The sequence below is a fragment of the Enhydra lutris genome, unplaced genomic scaffold, assembly GCF_002288905.1.
Source record: "Enhydra lutris kenyoni isolate GAN:26980312 unplaced genomic scaffold, ASM228890v2 scaffoldscaffold34, whole genome shotgun sequence".
Classification (NCBI taxonomy): domain Eukaryota; kingdom Metazoa; phylum Chordata; class Mammalia; order Carnivora; family Mustelidae; genus Enhydra; species Enhydra lutris.
This window is the reverse complement of record NW_019154118.1, coordinates 16,038,181-16,056,724: the sequence shown is the minus strand read 5'-3', so window position 1 is coordinate 16,056,724 and position 18,544 is coordinate 16,038,181. Positions and strand designations below refer to the sequence as shown.

Here is an 18,544-nt window from a genome sequence, read left to right as displayed (position 1 = left end):
ACAAGCTATTTATTTTTTCCAACCACAGTGACTTTTTTTCCCCCCCTGGACTTTATTTATTTATTTATTTATTTGAGAGCAAGAGAGAGCATGAACAGTTGGGAAGACTGAGGCAGAAGGAGAAGCAGATATCCCATGGAGCAGGGAGCCCCAGGCAGGGCTCGACCCCAGGACCCTGAGATCAGGACCTGAGCCGAAGGCAGGCACTTAACCAACTGAACCACCCAGGCGTCCCACCACAGTGCCTTTAACACCACAGAAAATTAATTGTTAGGCGGAGGAGCAGATGGTTGTTGATATGAAGTCCAAGTGTGCAATCAAAACAACTGACAATTAATATACTCTCCTAAAAATGACATTTATATAAGTAAAAATGTCCTGTCCTGGGGTGGAGGGGAATGAAGGAAGGAAGGAAGGAAGGAAGGAAGGAAATAAAGTGGAGGGTAGTAAATGATGAAAAAGGATCTCTGAACCCCCAAGAGTCTTCTTTCCACCTCCACTGGGACACCTCTGTAACTCAGCATGACTGACAGATACATCGTAGCACCTCCCAGAGGTGTGTGCTCGGCCCGTGTCTCTCATTTCCGAACCCAGCACAAGAGCCGGCCCTCACAGGAGCTCCACAAATGTATTTTTGCAAAACAAATGAGGATAACGGTTCCATTCATGAAGCTTTTATTTTTAGGCGCCAGACGGAGACGCTCTCATTTAAACCATGTAACAACCTCATGAGGTCAGCGTTGTCATCATCTGCCCTTTACAGAGGAGGAACACAGAGATCAGGAGGATGGACTAAAACGGCCAGTCACCCAGTCAGTGGCTGGGATGAGGACACAGGACTCCAGGCTCCCAGAGCCCATGCTCCTGACCGAGGGAGAGCCCAGTTTTATGAGGCCTGACGCTTTTCAAGGGGCCCTTTTTCAGAAAAAGCATACCAAAAACCTGCTGCACAATTTCCAATAACCTATGCCCATGTGGACAAATCACTGGGACCTTTCTTCGCCTTAGACAGGCTATGCAAGGGAGGCAGAAGCCAGGGGTGGGTGGGCAGCGGAGAGGGATGACCCAGCTCAGGCTGCATTAGCTTCACGGCAAAACTGCCTCTGACCTTGACCCATGTGCTGGAAATGAGAGGGAAAGGAAGAGGAAGGAAGAGGAAGAGAGAGGAAGAGACCAGAGGAAAGCAAAAGGAAGGGAGAGGTGGCAGGTGCCAGGATGGGACTCTAAAGAGACAGGTGGAAGAGAGAGAGAGTGGTCAGACAAGGGACAGGAGGAGGTTGAGTGGGGAGCTAAGGCTGCCTCTGGGTGAATGGGGGGGGCACAGCAGTAGTTCCCGCCTGGCTCCTGGGAGGTGTGGGCCCTCTGTGCCTCCACCTGGAGATCCCACAGCCTCTTTCCAGGCACCGCAGCAGCCCCTGCCACTCCCCAGGCTCCCGGACCCACCTGGTAGCTGGGCCCAGAGCTGAGTCAGAAGGGTGGAGGAATCACCCCTCCAACATGGCCCGCCCAGCAGCACTGTTGTGGGGTGCTCATCACCTGAGTGCCCAGTGAGCAGATTCAAACCTGTGGCACAGAGAAGAACGAAGGCTGGGGAAAGGCTAGTGCAGGGAGGCCCACTGGCCTCTCACTGTCTGACTAGTGGAGTCCTTCTTGAAAGGGAAACACCTGCCTAGGTCTTTGCAGCCTGTCCCCCGAACTCACCTGTCCTGACATCAGAAGCACTGCACTCAGCCCCAGACTTCCAGCTCTAAAGCCCACTGCCCTAGACAGTGGGAGGGCTGCTGCCCTGCTGGCTCTAGAGAGCCTCCAGACCCGCCTTGGGGCTCTACTGCTCAGAGACAAATCCAAAGCCATGCCACACTGAGTAGCTGAGATGGGGCCAACCATCAGTTAAATCTGTCCCCCTTCTGCTCAGACACCACTACAGTCTGCCCTGAGCCATACTTCCCCAGACCACAGACATGGGGCTTCAGACACTTGGGCTGCATCCAGCCTGTTCACAGGAAGAACCAGATTCAAATCCCAGCTCTGCCAGAACCTCAGGATGACTTAGGAGCCAGCCACTTCATGTCCGTGAGCTCAGATTTCCTCACCTGTCCAATGGGAACAGAACGTTTGCTCACGTGGTTGCATCGGAATTAAAGAGACGCCTGGCACAGAGGGGCCAAGACACACATCTGCCCCGGGCTGGTCTCCGGGAGGGTTTCAAAGCCAAGGAACTAAAGATCTGGATTGGTTCCATATCTGACACAAACGTACTGTGTGATCTTTGCCTCTCTGGAATTTCGTTTCCTCGCCCACAACATGGAGGTCTGGGAGAAGACAGTGACTCGGGTGCCTTCCAGCTCTCTGGTTCTGTGCTTCAAGGTGTCACCTTGTACATCCCCTGGCTAGGAGGGCACCTCGGGCCAAGATATCAAATCTGTAATCACCTAGAAGGATGGGCAAGAGACACTGGGAAGGGGTGCTGGTGGGAGCGCTGGGTATGAGCCCCACACTTGCCAGCTATGCACCGGGGGGCCAGGGAAGTGCGCATAGCTCATCTTTTCCTGTTGCTCCCACGTGGCAACAAACCAGTTCTGTGGAACACCCCAAACGCCTCCACCTTCCACAACCCCAGTCAGAAGCACCCACACACTGATAAGTCCCACGACGAGGAGATAGAAAAAGGGAGCCTCCTGCTGTCTTGGGCTGGGTGGAAGTCATTCAGGCGGGAAGGCTGCTTTTGCAACATCTAAGGCGTGTCCCCTGTTCTGAGGCCAAAGGGCCATGAATGACTCCAGGTGTGTGCCAGCCCCTAGGACAGGTGTCAGGTTACAAGATGCATCATCATTCCAGTTTGGCAACTTCACCCATGTGGTTGTTTTAATCAACTGGCCCCGCGGTCCCCAAATCACTCCTGGAATACAGCAGCGGAGGCGGCTAGGGTGCTAAGGGAAGACGGATGCCGGGCATGTGGGACCAAGGCCTCTTCTAGCCAGCGCTGCCCCAGGACCTCTGACCTGCTGGCCAGCCAGGGCCGGATCCAAGGAGGCCCACCTCCTGACGGGCCACCTACCTCAGTTCCAGCCCATAGAGAAATCTGGAAGATCACAGAGCCAGCATGGTGAGTGTGGGGGCCCTCTGATCTGAATTCTGGGGGAGGGCAGGTATCCCATAAAGGGCCCTTCCAGCAGCCCGAGAATTTTGTAACACCTTCCCAGTTAAAAAAAAGAGGTCATACCGCATCACCCCCACATTCCGGCCCTTACCTATCTCAGTACCCACCTGCCTGACCTCCTCCTCCTCCCTTGGCCAAAAGCCCCTGCCACAGCACCAAGGAAGCTGGGACCCAGAGACCAGGCCTCCCCTCTCTGACTACCCTCCTAAATCCTGCCTGCTCTTTCGTCCAAGGTCTCCTGATCTGTTGTCTGGAGGCTGGCACTATTTTGCCAAGGGCAAGGGGCTGTCATGACGGCCCTCTGCCACCTCCTTGGGGAAACGAACTCCTTTTCTTCTTAAAGCAAACAATGGACAGCTGCCTCAAAGCAATCCAAGGTGTCTGTGGACACCCACTTGGTTTCCTTCTGGGCCGTGCCCTGTATCTCCTCCTCTGAACACCTAGAGCTTCTTCACTGAGTTGGGACAAAGAGAATCAATCATATCTTTCGAGGACACCTGAGGACAGGGACAGGAAGAAATAAGGTCCGGGTCTGAGGTGCAACTTGGGGAATCTTCCTTCTCTGATTGCTGGCGAAGATGCTGCAGCTGCCAAAAGACCAACACAAAAATGACAGGGGAGGGAAGGAAAAGGAAGGGAAGCTTTCTGTCCAAGGGGAACAGAGGTGATGGGCTAAGTTCCCACGCGCGGTGGTCTCCTGACTCCCTGCCTGAGCACTTCCCATGACACTCCCCTGAAAAGGCTGGCAAAACTCTAGCCCCAGTGCTGGGGTAGCTGAGGGTCAGGAAGGGGAAGGGCTTGCCTGCTACTCTGTAACTTAGCCAGGACCAAAGTGCCAGCTTCCCCCATCCCCATCCAAGGAAGCACCTAGAAGCCGAGCCTGTGTGCAGGGAAGCTCCATCTTGCTGGGCTCTCAGGAAAGAAGAGGAAGCAGTGCCTACCTGCCTTCCAGGCTGTGAGCCACTTGTTGGTGGCACCAAGGAGACCTGGGTGTCTCCTGAGGCAGTGACGCAGCAGGAGGCAGTTTCTGGGGCCGTTAACTAGAGCACAAACTACAGAATCAGAAGGTCAAATGGCCAGCTTCCTTATGAGCTCCCTTAAGAGACTTTGCTCTTCCTGAGACTTCATTTTCTTCCTCTGTAAAATGGAAACATTATCCATGCCAACCCTGTACACGCACACGGTTGGCAGAAAGACTGGGCTAACAATGTGAGAATAGCCCCATACAAATGCAAGGATATGGGACTCGAGAGGAATCCACTCCAGGAAAGGACCTGTGGGTGGCAAGGCCAACACAGAGCTTTACCAGCCAGGGAAGGAGGCAGGGCAGGTGGGCACACTGTGCAGGGGGCCAGGCCTGAGGCCCCCGAGGCAAGGCAGCGGCACGGCCCGGATCCTGGGTAGGACCAGGGAGCTTCTGGCCCCTGAGCTAGCCATTAAGCCACCTGTGCCTAATAACCCAGTCACTCCCTCTAATGAGGCTGGGACAAGCATAGCTCCCAGCCCTGGGGAGCAGTGAAACAACTCATGCCCAGGCCCGGCCCTCCCTTCCCCTACCCCTCCCTGCCTCCTCTCACCCCTGCCAGCCCCTCCCTGGACAGACTCCAGTCCTGCACGGTTGCTACCTCATAGCAGTGGCTCTCTCTTGAGAACTGGGCATGACTGGGTGGGCCCACAGAAAGCAGGAGCTGAGGAAGGCCCTGGGCAGAAGTCTGAGCCCAAGCTCTGTCCCCAAGGAGAATGCGTCCCTTGTGATCTCGGCTGCAGCTGAGCCCCGGAGGGAAGCCTCCCTATCCTGGTTTTGACTCCTTACTGCGCATGAGGCCCCAAACATACCAGAAGCCACCAGAGCAGAGTGTTAAACACCTGAGGTCAGTTCTGGCCCAGATGCTCCCAAGGAAGAAGGTCCTCCTTACCCTCTCCCCCTTTCCTTGCCAGCTGGTTCAGCCCAAGGGGGTTGCTAGGCTTGGCTGGGCTCAGGAACATGGCAGGTCAAGCAGGCCCACCTGTGGCAGTGGGGGGGTCTGGGAGCATGGACAGGCCCACCTCAGACAGGCTGAGTCAGCAGCCCACTGGGCTTTGGAAAGACCCTAGAAGGCAAGATAGGCAAGGAAGGGCTAGGTCCCTGCCTGCTCTCCTTATCCCCTCACTATCTGGGCAAGGGGCTCGATGCTGTGACCCCCAAAGTAGCTCCATCCACCTAACCATTGAGTCAGCCCCTCTAACTGGCCAGCCACCAGGCAGGAAGAGGGGCAAAGGGGTACAATGCCTACTTTCTGCCCTGCAGCTCCCCAAAATCCAGAAGGAGGATAGCTCCTTCAGCAAAGGATGGTGAGAGAATGTGGCAAGTCTAATGCCAGGGAGGACTGCAAGATATCCCTAGAGCAGAGAAGGCAGGGAATTCTCTCAAGGGCAGTCAGGAAGCTATCCCAGAAGAAAGAGGACTTTGCACTGGACCTTGAAGGATGAGCAGGCTCTCTCTGGGCAGAGATGGCAGGAAGAGGGTATCCCAGGCAGAGGGAACAGCATGTGAACAGTAAGAGTGACAGTGTGGGGGACTGGGAGGCACTGTGGCTGGAGCGGCGAGCACCAGTGGCAGAGAGGAACACAGCTGAGGGCTGGATCTCCCAGGGCAGTCACACAGGCCCCGACATCCAGCTTGGGTTCAGGGTCCCCGCCAAGCCACAGAGCTCAGTGGGCCCGGACAGTGCCCGAGGAAAGGTGCTCCAGTGGTTGCCGGAGTCTCACACTCCAGGTGGAACCAAGTCCAGAAGTTGGTACAGGCCACCCTTCCCTGCCAGACAGAGCAGCAAGCATCCAGCTCCATCCATTCATTCATCCCACAGCGTGGGCCACGGGCGTCCTCTGTGCTGGCTCTAGCCTCACAAGGAAGAGAAAGCAGACGCGAGTCCTTCCCTCATGGAGTTCAGTGTCCAGAGGGGTGGAGGGCAGGAAGGGACAGTCACACAAACTCACGGTTAACTACTGACACACGTGGTGTGATGAAACACACCAGGAGCTGTGAGAGCTCGGGCAGGGACATGGCCTTGTCAGGGATCAGGGGAGCCTGGGCTGCAGCAGCCCAGAGGGTGGGGAGAAGGGCCTGTTCTGGACAGAGTGAACAGCAGATGTGAATGTGGAAGTACATCCCCCAGACCCCCTTCCACCTCCCAGAGCCCTTCCCCTGCAGCCTTTGGAGAGAGCCCAGGCCTGGCTCCTGACAGGGGGTAATGTCTAGAACTCAGGTCTCCTCCATGCCCCTGGCCTCTCTCCCTCCAGCCTTCCTGGTGTATGGCTGCGAAGGCGAGCAGTCATGGGCAGCAACCACCCTGCACTCCCTGGCCTGGTTCTTTGACACAGCCTGAGAGCATCTGAAGAGCTGATTCCCAGGGCAGGGGCAGGGGTAGGGATGTAGTAAGGGGGGAGATGGGGAAAGAGACAAAAACAGGACTCAGGAACCCTGGACAAACCTTCCAGCCTGGGAAGGCAGGAGACACATGCTCTCAGGCCTGAGAATCTGCATTTCAGATTTCCCAGCAGTTCCCCCAGCCTTCCCTAATGATCGGATGAAAACATCTACTCAGTAAAACCCCTCAAATTCCCACGCAACGGTTCCCCAAGACAGTGAACCCCACCCCACAACCTAAACTGCATTTATCTGCTACAGTTCTGTCTAAATCTGTTGCCGCCAGATGATGAGCTCCTCAAGGACTGGGTCTTGTCCACCTGTTGGCCCTAAACCTAGCACAGGGCCTGGCACACAGCAGGCACAGGATAAATATTTGTGAGCAAACAACAAATAAATGATGAAAGACTGAATTCCCACAACCAGCTGATTTATCTGACACTGATAACAAAGTTAGCCAAGTCCAACTGGAAAAGATCCCAAATTCTAGCAGAGTTGTTACCAAGGTGGGGTGAGAAAGGGATAGGCCTGAGCCTGCCTAGAAGCCCCAGGGAGGGGAGAGAGAGAGAGAGAGACTGAGCAGAACCAATGTGGCAATCCCCCCAGTACGTGCTTCCCTTCACCTCCCAGCCTACAACTCTGACAATCACAATTGCAGCAGAGAAATTGGTAAAAAGGGCTCAAAACCGCAACACCCCTCCCCTACCACTCCCTCCCGAAGCAGCTGCCAGTTTCCCGGCATAATCCACATGCAACCAGAAACTCTCCTAGGGTAGCAGGTGAATGGAACGCTTGAGGGAGAGGGCAAGAGACAGGTGGCACGTGCCTAGCATATCAGCAGTCTCCCATCACGACATGTCCTGCACACCCGTCTGGCCAAGCCCACCATAGCTCCAGGCATTTCCTGTGATCTCAATTTCCTCCTTCATAATATACGTTCACTCATACAGCATGTGTTCCTTAAGCATAAACTGCGTGCTAGGCATTGGGAAGAGGCCTGAAGATTCAGAGAATACGCACAATCAGAGCTCTCAGTTCCATGTACTCCCAGATGGAACAGAGTTTCCCCCACCCCACGCAGGGCAGGCCACTTGCTACCCCACGGATGTCCACACAGAGAGGGTAATGCAGCTGAGGTCACCCCTCCTCACCTCCGTCCCTTTCCCACCCTGACACTGGGGCCTCCATTCCTATTTTGGATCCCCAGGGAGGCAGGCACAGCCAGGCTGTTGGGAGCATCTCTCTTGGTGGGTACGACTCCCCGGTGGTTTAAAGAGAATGACAACAGCAACATCTTGTCCCTACTGAACGCAGCAAATGCAGCATTTTGCTGCTTGAGAAGCACATTCACAACCAGAATCTCCCTGAATCTTATACCAACTCTTGGAGACATCATGCTCCTCATTTTACAGATGAGGAAATCCCACGGCACAAGAGGTTGAGGACTTGAAAGGATCATTCTGCCAAGAGTCAAGACAGGAGCTCTAAGCTCGGACTTCAGTATCAAGTGCCCAGAGTTTCCATTATGCCCTCCTCCTCCACCAAGATGTGACCCCATAGACCTCAATTGGAAACTAGACCTTGAAACTGAACTTGCACTAGTAACTACAGAACCATCTCCCTACATAGAAGCTGATCTACTTTATAATATAAAGTGTGTGTTGAATGAAGACTGTACAGCTGACACAGCCAAGTGGAGGAAAGATGATGTCCTTTCTTCCAGGAGACTTCATCCCTCACTAGCCTACCAAAGGTCACAAGGAGGAAGTGAACACACAGACAAGAAAAACCAGTGGGAAGAATTAACTTAGACTTTCTCAAGAAGACGAAGGAAGTTTCATACCCAGGGCTGCTTAGGGAAACAAACCAAGATGCCATGAGATCATTAAGGATAGAAAATTGATTTAAAAGGAGGAAATGATAACTAAATGAGGCCTAGGACTAGTCTCCTCTGTGGGAGGGGGCAAGAGATGCTCCAGGCCAACAACAAATAAGCTCTTCCAAGTCACAGACCCTCAGGAAAGGACCTTAGAGGTCTTCTCAAAGTAGTCAGTATTTTCCCCCAAACTATTTTAGCCTCATAGCTCACTGACCACTGAAACCTAACATAGAACACCCATGTGGAAAAGAGCCTGGGAGCCCCCCCCGCCACTCCTGTCCTGCTTCCATCCTCTTGTAGCAACCTCAAAGTCCCCTGGGATGCCAGAAGGGATGCCCCTTCTCTGGCCTTGTCCTGGTCTATCATGGACAGCTACACTGTCCAGTTCTACTCACACACCTTCTGTTGCTTAGATGATCTTCCCTTCCCGAGAGAGAGAGAGAGAGAGAGAGAGAAAGACAGACAGACAGACAAGTCTTTCTGTAATGTCCCCCACTGATCCTCAGCAACCCTTTGGCTGCATCCTTGAGATGTCCCTACCCATTTTAAAGGACCACATTTGTACTACCAAAGGTCTTTGCTTCTCTGGCCTGCAGCCTCCTCCACTTGTTCATAGAGAGGTTGCCGAGGTCAGGTGACATCATCTCAGGACCCCTAACTGCCCTGGCCCCTCTCAGCCCTGAGCACTCCAGGGCCCAATTCCCTCTTGAGGACAGGCCCCTGGCCCTGGGAAATCACACCAAGAGCCATCTGTGCAATGCCTGGTATGCATGTGCAAGGCTCTCTGCCAGGCTCTTCCCACAGATAAGAAAGGATTTGTGAGTTTCCGCTATGCCAAGCACTTACTAGGTTCTATGGTAACAGTTACTAATTACTAATAAGAAATAGTAACATATATGCTTCATGGGCACAAGGCCTTTGCCTTTTTCACTCACTGCTGTATAACCAACCCCCAGAACAGGGCTTCACCAAATGGATAAGATAGTCTTATTATTGTTGTTGTTTTTATTATTGGCATTTAGTGCATTCTTACTGTATACCAGGCAATGTGCTAGAGGATATGCATATTCTGGTCTCATTAAGAAGACTTGAAATCAATCAATCGTCTCTCTCTCTCTCTCTCTCTCTCTCTCTCACACACACACACACACACACACACACACACACACACACCACACACAGGAAATCGAGGCTCCCAGTGGTTGAACACCTGGCCTGAGGCCTGTGCTCCGTCCACAGCCTCCTCCAGCCAACCGCAGTCCAGAGAGGAAGCCCTCACGTGGCCTCACGGAGTTATTGGGTGGGCAGGAAAGTGGCACAAGGGAGCATCAGTGATGTCACTGGCCAGCACTAGGTGCAGAGGAGCCACTGGGCACGGTGACAGCACTTCTTAAGGGATCCCGAGTTTGGAGTTGAGAAGAGACCCAGGAGTCACTGAGGACGTTTGCCAGGAGATGGCAGCTCTTCGCTAAGACAGCCAAGCTGGGCCCCCAGAGGTTGCCTCCCCTGGAGCATCCGGAACAAGTGAGAACACTCAGTCCTGCCCCTGAACAACACCGCCACGCACACCCGCCTCGAACGCCGTGTGCTCTTCTGCTCCCCAGCCCTCCGGGGTAACTGGAGCTGAGGGCACGAATGTTTGAATGTTCAGGTCCTCAACTCCTCCATACGCCAAGCCCTGAGTCAGATACACCACGTGTGTCATCTAGATCATCCATATTCACAACCACAGGAGGCAGATCACACTCTACCCATTTTACAGATGACGAAACTAAGTCACTTACCCAGAAACATATGGCTCATAAGGGGCAGAGCAGAATTCAGGCCAGAGCTCCTAACACAGAGCTCAGAAGGAACAAGGACGGGACCACCCTCGTATGAGCAGCACAGCTGAGACCCCTTGAACTGCGAAAACCATCTGAGGGGGATCATGAACAAATCTGTAAAACCAGGAGAGAACCCCACAGGGCTCCTGTGGCCTTGAAAAGGCACGTGGTTACTGGCAGCTGGAGCCCCTCCCAGAACCTTTCTCACTCTCCAGTTTTATCATGAACTTGTCACACCCCCTTCCAAAGGTAGAAACATCTCAGGGTCCCAGAGATGCCCAGTGATTTGCCCAAATCACCGTCTCAGCAGGTATACTAGAGTTCCACTTTAGAACGCCAGAGCCCCTCTTCCCTCCGCGCCACTTCCCTCAAAGTTTAAAGGACAGTTCAGAACAAGCAGAAGAGAGCATGATTTTTCGAAGGCAGAACAAACTAGGATTCTTTCATAAATATCAGGCCATGCCTTGGGTGGAAGCTCTTTAGTTCAGGTAAATTGCAGCATTTAGAGAACACTCCCCCCTCCCTAAGCTTTAAGATCCAGCAGCCCCTCCTAAAAGCAAACCCCGTCAGGCAAACCCCCTGCAGGTCGCCTTTGGTCCAAGGGGCCTGACTCCCGATGGCTCTCTCGTGTCCCCTTCAGCCACTGCCCACATGCCACCCTCAGCTGTGCAAAGGAGGTGGGGGACACATCTTCCTTTCCAACAGACCCTCCTGGGAGGGAGGGGGCTTCACCGACCCCCACCCCAGAGCAGAAAGTTGAGAGAAGTAGAATTGTGGAGAACTCAGGCTGCAGAGAACGGTCTTCCTTCCCCTGGGCACCAAGAGAAGGACATCTGAGGGCTTTGTACGAGTTACAGGTAACAGTAGCATTACCCGGAGGCAAGTTCAACTCAAACCCACCGCCATGCACCAATACCTCACTCCTGCCCTTCACCTGGGCTCGCCGTGTGCCCTGGAGAGAGAAAGCATGGCGACTCTGTGCCTCAGCTTCCCCTTTTGTGGAATAGGAATAGTTACACCCACACCCCCTCCCACAGCCCTACCTGGAGTGGGGAACTGTGCCTAGACACAAAACCTGATCCTTAACGGAGGGCAGCCCACCAGTGACAGCAGGACAATGGCAGGCCATCTGACACCTCCTGGCTGCCCTAGGCCCTGCCCCGGAGCCACTGTGCACTACAATGGGGGTTGAGGTGTTCAGCTCAAACTGCCAACAAGTCAGCACCTCTGTGGCTCAGAAGGTTTCGAGGTCAGTAGTACTGAAGGAAACCGCGCTGCTGGGACGCCTTGCACCAGGCAGAGCAAGGGCGAAGGTCCGCCAAGGCCCCAGCACATGAGAGCTGGGACACCTGCCTGTGCGTGGCCCGGGCAGGGGTATGTGTCTGGAGACAGGCTACTCGTTCAGAGGACCCCTGAGAGCCAGCGTGATGTGCCATTTCCAAGATCTTTCCATGTACTCAGGGCCAGGCCCATTTCAGGGAAACTCCTACCTGTCCCTCTGCTGACTCACAACCACAGCGCCCTCATGGCCCCTCTTCTCGCCTTACCTGTCATGGCTGAAGCACCCAAGACAGGAGGCACCTGCCCCAGCCTGGTAAAGGCATCCAACTGTCCTGCCCGCCCCTGTAGGTGGAGAGCGCGCAGCCACCTGCTGTTTGGTCGGAGTGGAGTGCAGGGTTAGGGTCAGGGTCAGAGAGCAGTGAGAGGCCCCTTCAGAGACGCCCCTAAGCACCTGAGCCTGCCAGCGGCCCAGCCCTGCTCTGAGCACCGACTAGGAACAGCCTCTGGGTCTCCTGGATCACCAAAGAACTTTCCCCACCCACTCCCCTGGGTTTCCCCCCTGCTGTGTCCCTAGCCTAGACAACCTAGCTGCCACCTGCCAGGGCCACAAAGGACTTGTTTGTCCCATCACCTAGCAACAGCAGCATCTCTGCCTCTAGGTTTCCCCTGAGGGACCATGGGAAGCCCCCACAGGAGCCCAAAACTGCCACACACCAGAGCAGAGCCAGAAAGCCCCCTTCCTACAAGCCTCCACTTTTCTCCCTTCCTTGGCACCCCAGTCATCTGAGCTCTGCCCCTGAGTTCTTTCCAGAACAAGGAAGCTCAGAGACAGCAGTGCAGAGAGGAAGAGAAAAATAAGACCCAGGGGCAGGCAGCTTGGCAAGGAAAGCAGACAAAGGAACCAGCCAGACTTTCTGTTCCGGTGGCCTCTGTGAGCTGCCACCTCTTCTTCGCCTCATTACGAGCCTGGTGGAGCACCTGCCTGTTTCAACACATGGTTATTAACCCTCGTATCTGCTTTACCATCTCTGAGAGTTTCCAATTACCCTAGGGACCCCAAAATTCAGAGAAGTTGAGGCGTGTACCCAAAAGGCACCAAGCAAGTCAAAAGACAAGGCAATATGAGAACTTACACTCCCCAGGCTGGTTCTTCGTGTCTCTCTGCAGCAAATTAATGCTCATCCTCATTTTAAAATAAGAGCTGCCTGGGGCCTGGGTTCATCCCCCATGAGCTAGCTCTAAACCCAACCAGGATTCTCCAAAATCTGAAATACCAGGACCTGAGGGTAAATAAACAGAGGAAGAAGAAGAGCTGATAAGAGGAAGGAGGGATGCTAATAACAGTGAAGGCCCTGCTGGGCCCAGCACAGCCATGGGCCCTTCCCCAGACTCTGGGATAGTATGCTTACCCTTGCTGATGGAAGACTTGGCAGAGCTAAGAACCAGGCAGAGATGGGTTTGCCTGGGGAGCTGGGGAGGGCTGGGGAGATGCTGGGGGTAATCTCTGCATATCAATGGGGAGGGTACTGGGAGGGAATGAAAACAATAATCCACAGAGTCCAAAACCCTCGCCCCCAAGAGCTGGCTCTGTTCCTGACTTGCTCTAAGGCCACTAAATCTATAGGAGGCTAGGTCTTCTCTTCTGGAAAATGGGGATAATTTCTCTGGGTAGTTCTGAAGATTAAATGGGACAGCATGTGTGCAAAATATTGTAAGCTCTGTACTCATCCCCAAATGGAGATGTTAATTGTTTGGCCTCTACACGTGAGTCTCAGATTGATGTCTTTCTGTGACCAGCAACCACTAAAAAGCAGGGAAAGATAATTCTCTAAGTGAGACAGGCCATCACTAGGTGATTTTCAGCCTTCTAACACCTACCTTCTAACTTCCTCCTCCGGCTGGGCCCTTCTGGGCTCTGGGGGCCTAGCATTTCTGTCCTCCCATTGTAATCCAGGAGCTTCCTTCCCAGATGAACCCCTAGGTCAGACAGGAGTTGGGCTGGGCCCATGAGTCAGGGCCCCACAGCTTGACTGAATCAACACAGCAGACAGGCCTGACCCAGCCAGCAACCCAACAACACAGGAAAGCCTGGTGCCTTGGCTGGGCCTGGGCTAGGCTTAGGCTGTGGCAGCTGTGGCCAGGGGCTGAGTTCAAGTTGGGGATACACTGAGACACCTCCAACAAAGCAGGAGGTGCACAGTGGGTGTTTCGTGGTCTCTCAAGCGCCTTCCCTCTACCAACTCTAGGGCTAAGCATTTCCCTGGTCTAGGAAACTAGGAAGTTGCCTGGAATGGTCCCCAGAGACCCTTTGCCTCCCATGATCATGGCATGAACTCACCCAGGGATGGGGGATAGCCAGGTTCCTGAACATTATCTGGTAAGATTCTTACCTCATCTCTCAGCCCCATCTCCCCCCCCCCCCCCCCCCCCTGACTTGGGATGAATTCTGGGCTGAAAGGCAACACAGCTGCTATGCATTTCCGTCCCCACCCTGCTCAGGAAGGTAACTGATACTAATATTCCCCAGTCCCCGCTCATAAACCTCAATGTACCCACCCTCCCTGCCCATGACCCTGGAGGCTTGTGACCTTCCACAGCTCCTCTTCCCAGAAGTTTGGCAACCCATCATGTCTAATCTCACTGTGTTGGAGATGTTTGTCAGAAAGGTGTCAAGAAAGCCAAAGAGCAGGCCACTTGACAGAAGAACTCAGGCAGCATGAGAGTCAGAGTAGAGCATGGGAGGATGGGAGGATAGGAGCTTGACTCTTTGGACCCCTCAGCACAGCCAGGAGACTGCTTTTTTTTTTTCTCTTTGAACCTCAGGGGCACACTACTGGATGAATCATAATCCTGGATCCATGACATTTTCCTCTGTTGGCCCACGCAGGGCCCCCTTGTATCTCTCTAGCTGGTTAGAGGCTTTAACAATGTAGTAAGCCTTCCTAATTCACCGCCCCAAACAAGCGCTGCATCTAACCAGGAGATCTCCTGCCCTCCCACCCACACCCCACAGCCCCAGTCCTGCTGAGGGTGCTGGGCAAGTCTCTCAGGTTTAGGAATTCAACAAATATTGATTCTACATCTTTGCCAGGCCAGGAAATGTGCTAGAAGCTCCCTGGAAAATAAGCCTCAACTTAAACCCCATGTTTATCATTTCCTAGTTCCTTATGGAAAAGATTCTGTGTTACACGCAATCTTCCAGGGATTTGCTTTTTACTTTAATGTTAAATTACTAATGTCATCCACGGGATTTCGTGGTGCCATAGCTCATTTGTTTTGACTGCAGCATAATATTCCAATGTGTGAATGGATGTACGAGTCAGCTTCTTCAAGGCTGGCCTGGGACTGAGCCCTGAAACCAAGACATTCTCCTTAATTCTTTCACTCAACAAATATTAAATACCTACTCTGGGGACACCTGGGTGGCTCAGTCAGTTAAGCATCTGACTTCAGCTCAGGTCATGATCTCAGGGTCCTGGGATCGAGCCCTGCACCGGGCTCTGTGCTCAGCAGGGAACCTGCTTCTCCCTCTCCCTTGCTGCTCCCCCCACTCATGCTCATGTTCTCTCTCTCACTCTCTCTCTCTCAAATAAAATCTTTTTTAAAATAAATAAATACCCACTCTGGGCCAGGTCTTGTAGGAGACACCAGGGATGATGAATTACCAATTTGTCACAGTCATTGTAGCTTGTAGTTTTGATGTAGTTTATTTTCTCTGTTTTCAAAACGGTGTGGGAATGTTTTCTGTGTAAGCCCTATTCAGTGGATCACAATCGAAAACATATTCGCTAAAGGGGTACTGAGGTCACTCCTGTTCACAGATGAGGAATCAAGAAAGTGTGGGCTTTAAGCCTCTTTTGTTCCCTCTGTGTCTCGGTCTCCAGCATCACGCCACGCCCATCGAAAGCATACAGTCAATATTTGCTGAATTAATAATAAACAAGAGACTCGCCCTACCTACCTCAACTAATGCAGGCATGTGAGCACAAGCAGACTCAGCGAGAAAGAATGAATTGCTGGGAAAGGGCCACTCAGTGGCTGTTCCTGACACCCCTCCAACCTGCCCCTCTCGCAGCCTTCACCCCTCAGCAAATACCCTCCTACCTGCTCCATGAAACCCAAGAGCATCCAGTCAGTTGGTAAGCCCTGCTGCTTAGACCTTCCAAGCATGGGTATCTTTCCCAACCACCAGCCTCCTTCTCCTTCCTCCTGTCCTTGCTGGTCTTTATTCTGTCCCTCCAATACCAGGTTCTCTCCTTCCCCCACTGGCATTCAGATCTCAGCCCACAGGCCGAGATCTAACCACCCTGGCCCCTTCCCTAAGCCTCCGGCTCTAAGTATCCACCAGGCACTGGCTCCCATTGCCGCTTCACTCTACATGGCGCTCATTGCTCCAGCTTTTTCGGCTCACACCTGTCTTTCCCTCCTTCCCCCACTCCCCAGCCGCCAGAGGTGAGGGCAGGGCCCAGCATGGCCTGTCTGGGCAACTCTGCCATCCTAATGCACTTAGTATTTGTCTTTGAATGCACAGCTCCCAGAGCAGGGCCTTGTCAAATAGTTCATTGAATACTTAATTACTTAATGCCACCCCTACTGGTTATCAGACAATTGGGATCCTTTTCAACCCTGAACCTGACCGAGTCAGACAAAAGAATCTGGTAAACTCTTACACAGTGACTGTAGGTAGATTAAGTACTATTGATACTATTATTACCCAACCTGGCAGCCACAGCAATGCAGTGTTGTAGGACTTGTTCTCATCTTTACCCTGGAAACAGTCCCCCCTCCAGGCCCTGGAGATGGCAGAGGACAGGGGACTAGGAATGACCCACAGGGCAGAGCCCAGAGTCCAGTTCCATTTAACAACATCTCTCTGGTCTTTCCTGGGTACGAGCCCAACGCAAAACTCTGAGGGTGCAAACGCCACAAGAAACAAGGATGACTGCCCAGTGGGAAAGTTCTGCAGCGAATGCTGGGAGACCCTGGGAGTGCAGGGAGTGCAGTGCACCTGTGTGAGCCATGCCGTCCCACTACATAGCTCACCTAAACCTCATGGTAGCACTCTGAAGCCAGTGCCACCTTCCCCACTTTACAGAGGGGGAACATGAAGCTCAGAGAGCTTAACTATATCACACCCAAGACTCACAACTGAGACGCAGAACCTATATTCCAACTCTGCAGACTCCAGAGCCTGCTGCCTTTGTGACATCCCTCAGCCACCCAAGGCCTCATGCCACCAAAGGGCAAAGCCAGGCACGTCCCTCCGGCAGATTACAGAGTTTGGGAGGAAAGAAAGGAGCTCCCTCTCCCAATGGCTATGTCTGCCACACTCAGCCAAGGAAACAAACATCCAGGGACATCCCCCTCTCCCACTGCTGCTAACCATACCTAATCTGGGACACCCACCCAGAGGTTAGATGAAGCCCATCACCCCCAAATGGGACTAGGAAAATTCCCAGGTGGAAACATTCAGAGTCCTCCAGCTCCTCCACCTACCAGTGGAACCATCATGACCTCAGCACCACAGGCAGACGAGTCCTGGGATGGAGACCCAGACCCCAGGCAGGCCTGCTGCTCACCCAGCCCCGGGACTCTAGCTCTTGTAGTGACTGGAAAGGAAGCTAAGAGAAGAGAGCTTTCTGGGAGGCACAAGAGTGAGACATGAGCCTTGGCAGTCCCCTCCCCTTATCCTCTGCTTTGCAGGAAAGGGGTGAATGGACTTCATATGTGAGCCTTGTATGCACGGCTTCTGGGTACGACCCTATGTGGCTGTGAGTGTGCTGAATGTACACATGCAGCAGTGTAACTGGAAGAACAGAGGCTTGTGTTCGTGTATGTGTGTCCATGGTGACCTAAGAGTACACTTACAGAAACACCGTAGTGCTCTGGTAACGTTTTGTCTTTGTTTGCTGTTAAACAATAACAACATGTATTTTTGTAAACAAAAATAACATGTATTTAGTAAAGTGCTCAAATCTAAAGTGTACCCCCCAGTGAATATTAAACATACGTGCCCCCATGTAATCAACACTTAGATAAAGATCTGTAAGTTTTCCAGCATTCCAGAAGTTTCCATTGTGCTGCTGCCAATAACTGCCCCACTTCCCCAGCCAGTGGTAATCAATATTCTGACTTGTATCGCGATAGGTCAACTTCACCTTTTAAAATCTATATATATGAAAGACACAGAGTACACTCTTTTGCGCCAGTTTCTGTCACTGCTATGTCTGTGAGATCAGTCCATAGGTCACTGCACTTAGCACTAGGTTATGTTTGTTGTCGAAATATATTCCATCATATAAATATACCACAACTTATTTATCTACTCCACCACTGATGGACATTTGGGTTTTTCCGATTTGTAGCTATTAGGAATGCAGTTACTACCAACATCTCTGTACAGATATTTCGCTAGACACACGCACTCATTTCTCCTGGCTAATTCCTGGGTCATAGAATCCTAGAATAGTCACATAGTCAGATTTAGCAGATCCAAAGTACCTGTACTGATTTACACTCCTGACAACAGTGTATAAGAGTCCCAATAGTCCACATCCTCTTCAACACTTAGTATTATCAGTCTTTTTAATTTTAGTCATTCTGATGTCTCTGCAGAGATGTCTCATTGTGGTGTGAATCTGCATTTGCCTGGTGAGCCATGACATTGAGCATCTTTTGGCCCTGAGTGGCTATTGAAGTACCCCCTTTTGTGAAGTGTCCAGGTTTTTACAGAATTAAATCTATCAAAGTAGGCAAATGGTTAACCAAAACAGACGGCAGGACAGAATCATCCTAAGTAACCTGGCAACACAACAACCCAGCAGGCTATCATTTCCATAATTGCTAACTAGCTGCTACAATTAGTAAGCTAGTTGTACCACGTAATAAAGACATATAACTGAGAACCAGTGAGGTATCACTGAGCCCCCAACTTTGACTCAGCGGGGAGAAGGGGATGCAAATAAGAACCAAGAGCCTGTCCTGAGCCTTCA

At 52.5% G+C, this 18,544-nt stretch overlaps 1 protein-coding gene across 1 annotated transcript in view; it reads left to right on the top strand.

The window, feature by feature from the left end:
* Positions 1-2,772: 2,772 nt before the first annotated feature.
* LOC111154010 (transmembrane protease, serine 4) overlaps positions 2,773-18,544 on the top strand; it is a 32,965-nt gene continuing 17,193 nt past the window's right edge. Inside the window, exon 1 of the mRNA XM_022513361.1 lies at positions 2,773-3,106. Coding sequence (XP_022369069.1) covers positions 3,104-3,106 — 3 coding nt within the window. The 5' untranslated portion in view covers positions 2,773-3,103. The remainder of the gene's footprint in view (positions 3,107-18,544) is intronic.